General features: G+C 34.5%; 1 protein-coding gene across 1 annotated transcript; it reads left to right on the top strand.

The window, feature by feature from the left end:
* Window positions 1-2,127: 2,127 nt before the first annotated feature.
* Window positions 2,128-5,047, top strand: LOC148272240 (cuticle protein 5-like). Its single transcript, XM_088240305.1, has 2 exons — window positions 2,128-2,166; window positions 4,137-5,047. The coding sequence occupies exons 1-2, from the start codon at window positions 2,155-2,157 to the stop codon at window positions 4,812-4,814; spliced, it is 690 nt and encodes a 229-aa protein (XP_088096431.1). The 5' UTR covers window positions 2,128-2,154; the 3' UTR covers window positions 4,815-5,047.

Here is a 5,047-nt window from a genome sequence, read left to right as displayed (position 1 = left end):
TATTAATATAATTAAATATGAAACATGAGGTACTATGCAATGTTTTTTAAATAAAATTACTATTGACGTAGTTTAAGTATGAAACAATCAAAGCAATACACGAGAACTTGACGACAAGTTGTATGCTTACGATTTAGCGAGACTTTAATTTTTAGATAATTTTTTTAATATTTTTGAAAAGTAATATTTAAAAAAACATCAATTTTAATGAACATCTGGACAACACGCTTAAAAGTACTGCCTCGCAGCAGTTTCCTGCAATGGTCTCTTCCCTTAGCCAAAATCCAAACTTGTGCACTTCTCCTGAAAATGGCTTTCGTTTCGGAGAACTCAATTTGTTCATCCAGGACATTGAGCACTTTTGGGGACGCAAAAAGGAAATTTCTCTGAGCGAAATTGGTACGTGTTTTTGGTATTAAATAATTGAAGTTACAGAAACACCTCGTAGGAGCATTCTGCTGAGATCTTCTCTTGTAACCGCGTGACCAATAAGCATTTAGGGTACTTCAAAATCGAATTGACGATGAATAAGGGAAAAGGGAAATTTTTCATACTACGAATACCGATAAAAATATATGAAATGGTTAAGAATAATTAATTGTATTTTCAAAATCATTACGGATATTGTAAAGAAATTATTTCATACATAAATGTAAAAAAGAAATTTAATAAAATATGTAGCAAGAAAAACGCGACGTGTTTGGGCTTTGTTGTTGTGACGTAAAATTTTGTGATAATGTTCTGAACGAATTTCAATAGCCCGAAACAAATAAACATGAGTCGTGACGTATTAGGGCGTGCCAAATGGAATGACTGTTTTTTCGGGAATTCGAAATTACATTTTTAAATATATTTTTAATCCTACTATGAGCGAAAATGTTTTTTTTACTCGAAAGTATTTTATAAGCCTTTAGTACTTTAAAAATTAAAAAAGAAGTGATATTTCCCTATTCTGTAGCTGAATCTCAAATTACTTTCGACCTGCTTAAAAACACGCATAGCATTTGAGCGATCACAATGAACAATAATCAATATGCTTACGTTATCGCAGTCATAAGTCAACGCGTGTGTAATCTCTAAGTCAACGCTCGTGTCGGTTTGTTTTTAACCTTCCTCGTAAATAAATACAGTTCACTGGCGAAAAATCGGCGTTTACTTTTAAAAAAATTAAAAAATAATACAATATATTGCATTTGCAAAATAGTAAGAAGTATCTAATACAAAAAAATTAAAATTAAATTACAATTACCATGGTGACTGCTTTTCTTGACATTTGACTTGCCAACCGCCGCGCCGGTTAAATGCAATAATTAGCACGATAAATAACGAATAAATAAATAAAAATAGTAGTTGTGGAATATTTTTTATATTTATACCGATGAAATTAAAATATGTGATTGCGCAGAAGGATTGCACGTTGCAAAACGTACATATTTTGACATTTAATATTAGGTGGTTACGGATGTTGCTTTGTGATCGCGAATACGTTAAACAACCATGGTGAGAAATTGTTATCACGTCGCTTATTAGCGGGTCGATAGTTATTTGTGATTAAGCTACTGCTCGTTTATTTATGTACCACTGGTGGCGTCCCGTAAAGGGTTAAACCAGCCAATGAGTGATCATAAGCCCTGGAACGGATGAATTTTTATATTACCTTCTCTGAAATGTTCTCCATCAGGGTTGTGATGTATTAATAAATATTATCAATAAATTAAAACAATACCAGTTACGTAAACACTAAATCGGTTTTTTTTATTTTGTCATTAATTTTGGAATTAGCATTTCATCAATTTGTTTTATTTGTTCATAGATAGATACATTAGTTTTTTACACTGTGGAATTTAGAAGTAAAAACTTATAAAACCGGTTACACAATTTCAAATATTTTAGACCTGCGGCACCCACTAGAATCTCTTAATAAAAAAATGTCATTGACCATGGCGGAATTAGTAATTGTAACTGCAGTGGGGTAATTACTGTATTCAAGATCATATTAGCTGGTAACGATAGTTGAACAACCCATGGTGGTTCTTGTACATTTCCCCTTCCATCAGCTTTAGGAGAATTCTCGAGCTGGTATAAAACCTTCGTCAATACTTCCCTAAAGTTACAAGCAGTTTTCACTTCAGAAAAGGCTCACACAAGACAATCATGAACGCCCTGGTGAGTAAACAAATCAATAATTATATCATTTCAATCGGTCAGCTAATAAAAATCATAAATAGACTAGTGTAACATCCTGTAAACGTTTAACGACAAACCTGTTTGAACTGTTTATACGTTCTACATAGAATCGTGTAAGAAAATTTTTGACTATCGCTGCCATAATTATGCTAAGCCGTGTATGTAAAAGTGCGATTTACTGCATTCCAATAACGAATATTATAACTTTGTTCCTGTTAAGCATTGTTTTATCAATGTTTTTAATTTGATTTCTGTGCAGTGTTATTTTAAAACTGTAAAAAAACGTGTAAAACGAGGTTCCGTGTGCATTATTCCTTGAATCAAAACACTGCCAACGGTACATTATACCGCTTTTATTGGAAGTATACCGTCATACTCCTGTGTTCCTTTTTAAGTGTTGTGGAAAACATTTGTTTTATTTGAAATAATTAGTCGGTTTGTGGTCCAGTAGCTAGAATGTGGATCAGGAAATTTGATGTTCAAACCCCGCTTTACCACAACTTGTTTCCTATTGTATACCACGGATAAGTACGACTTGAAGAAAATGGACACGAAAATTAAAATAGTTGTAAATTTAATGAACACCAAATTTAAGCGCGCTATTTACGGTCAATTCATAATTTATAGTTTGTTTGTGAGTTTTTTTATCACTAAAAATCATGAATAGTTTTGTTAAATGTGTTCAAAGACTGCTAAATATGATATGTCGGCATTTAAGCATTGTGTAAACATGCTATGCTGAAAAAAAAACCTGGATTAACAAATATTTTATGCATATAACAAGGTAATACCACCGCATGACATAATCAATACCATTTTAAATATCATCAACATTTCTGCTCACTCAAATTTAAAACACACATTTGGTCATAATATTCATAATTACAATACGCGTTATTCAAGGAATCTTCATGTGTCTATGTTTCGCTCAACAAAGTTTGGCAGTAGGTCCTTGGAAAATATTGGCCATTCCGAATATAATAAACTGCCTGATGAGCTAAGACACGAAAAACTTAATAAAAAATCCAGAAATGTCGCAATTAAAAATATTTTTAAAATCTTTTTGATATTGATAATTATTAATGTCATTTATATAAGATGGTGTTTTATGTTTCTTATACAAAAATGTTTTCTTTTTATTTCGGATGTATTAATTTGTATGATATTATGTATTGTCAAAAAAATGTTTTTTCTTATTTACTGTCCCAAATGAGTTTCTAATAACTCCTGGAATTTAATATGTAATTTTTGTATTATATGTTTTATTAATAATTTTAAAAAAATATTGAAAAAATAAAAATATTCTGCCACTAGAGTAATTAGACTTGAAAACTAAAATTCAGATTTTTCAGAGTCTATCAAATTTTAAAGTAGTTCTTCTTCAAAATTTGAATTATTTGATATGTCATGTTTTGCCATCTTTCAACAGAAATATTATTACTAATATAATGTTGACGCGAATGTCCAACTAAATAAAACAATGAAAGAAAGACTGTAATTTTTCTGTTCTTCTAAACTTCTAAAGCGCACATTATTAACTACTCATGTGAACTTATACATTTACTTCGTTAAACGCAAAAAAAATAATTAAGAGGAAACATATTAGATAAACGAAAGGGTGTTTTAATACCTACTTGGAAAGAGTGTCATTGGAAAGCGTCTGGATTTCATAACAATGTTTTGTTTTTGAAATTATTTTTGTGTGTATATTGTTTATTAGTTAAGGTGTTCAACTTTTGTTTGTACCACTATCTCCAAATAAATACATTACTTTAAATAATATTCATTAAGTACGCACTCTACAAGCCGCAAAATATATAAAAAAACGACTCCTGTTTGCATGTAATCATAATTTATAACTCTCTATTTCCGTATTGTAAGACTCGATTTGATCGATGAATTCTTGTTTTAAAACTCCACTTTTATTAATAAACATTTTTCTTTTTTAGTTTGTTGTATTCCTGTGCGTGGGAGCCGCCTCCGCCCACTACATCGGTGGACACGAGGATGGACAATGGAAGGGAGAAGGTCTGGCCGAAAGCCAGGACCATGGACAGTACGACCACGGATATGGCGCTTACACCGGAGGCTACGCTGGAGCTTACGCCCACGGAGCCGCCCCTCTGGGACATGACGGCCGCGTTGTAGACACCCCCGAGGTCGCCCACGCCAAGGCCGCCCACTACGCCGCCAAGGCCGCCGCCGCCGGCGGTGCCCATGGCAACTACGGCCCAGCCATCAACGCCTACGCCTACGGAGGACACGAGGACGGACAGTGGAAGGGAGAAGGTCTGGCCGAGAGCCAAGATAACGGAGATTACAACCACGGAGTGTATGGATCCGCCATCCACGCTTACTCCGCTCCTTCTTATTACGCCGGACACGAAGATGGACAATGGAAGGGAGAAGGTCTCGCCGAGAGCCAGGACAATGGACAGTACACCCACGGTTATGGCGCTGGAGCCTACGGAGGCTACTCTGGATACGCTGGAGCTTACCACCATGGAGCCGCCCCTCTGGGTCATGACGGACGTGTTGTAGACACCCCCGAAGTCGCCCACGCCAAGGCCGCCCATTTCGCCGCTGTCGCCTCAGCTTCCCACGGAGGTTATGGCCATCACTATTGAGCATCCCCTAATACGACCGAGCGAATCATGTTATTGTAGTTGTCAAGTATTATTATTTATTTATGTACATATATACTATTATATTATTATATTTTACCAACGAAATCCATATCCTAGAAAGCTTTAACACCAATTTTCGTCTTCCTGTATAAGACACGCAAAGCTTTTTAGATGTTAGTACCTTATCTATATATTATTGCATTGTAAAATAAAATAAAAAAGTATTTTTTAAA

This window comes from Micrasema longulum, unplaced genomic scaffold, assembly GCF_059751315.1.
Source record: "Micrasema longulum isolate JH-2025_06_02 unplaced genomic scaffold, ASM5975131v1 h1tg002420l, whole genome shotgun sequence".
Classification (NCBI taxonomy): domain Eukaryota; kingdom Metazoa; phylum Arthropoda; class Insecta; order Trichoptera; family Brachycentridae; genus Micrasema; species Micrasema longulum.
The sequence above is the reverse complement of the archived record's forward strand: the minus strand, read 5'-3'. Positions and strand labels throughout refer to the sequence as shown.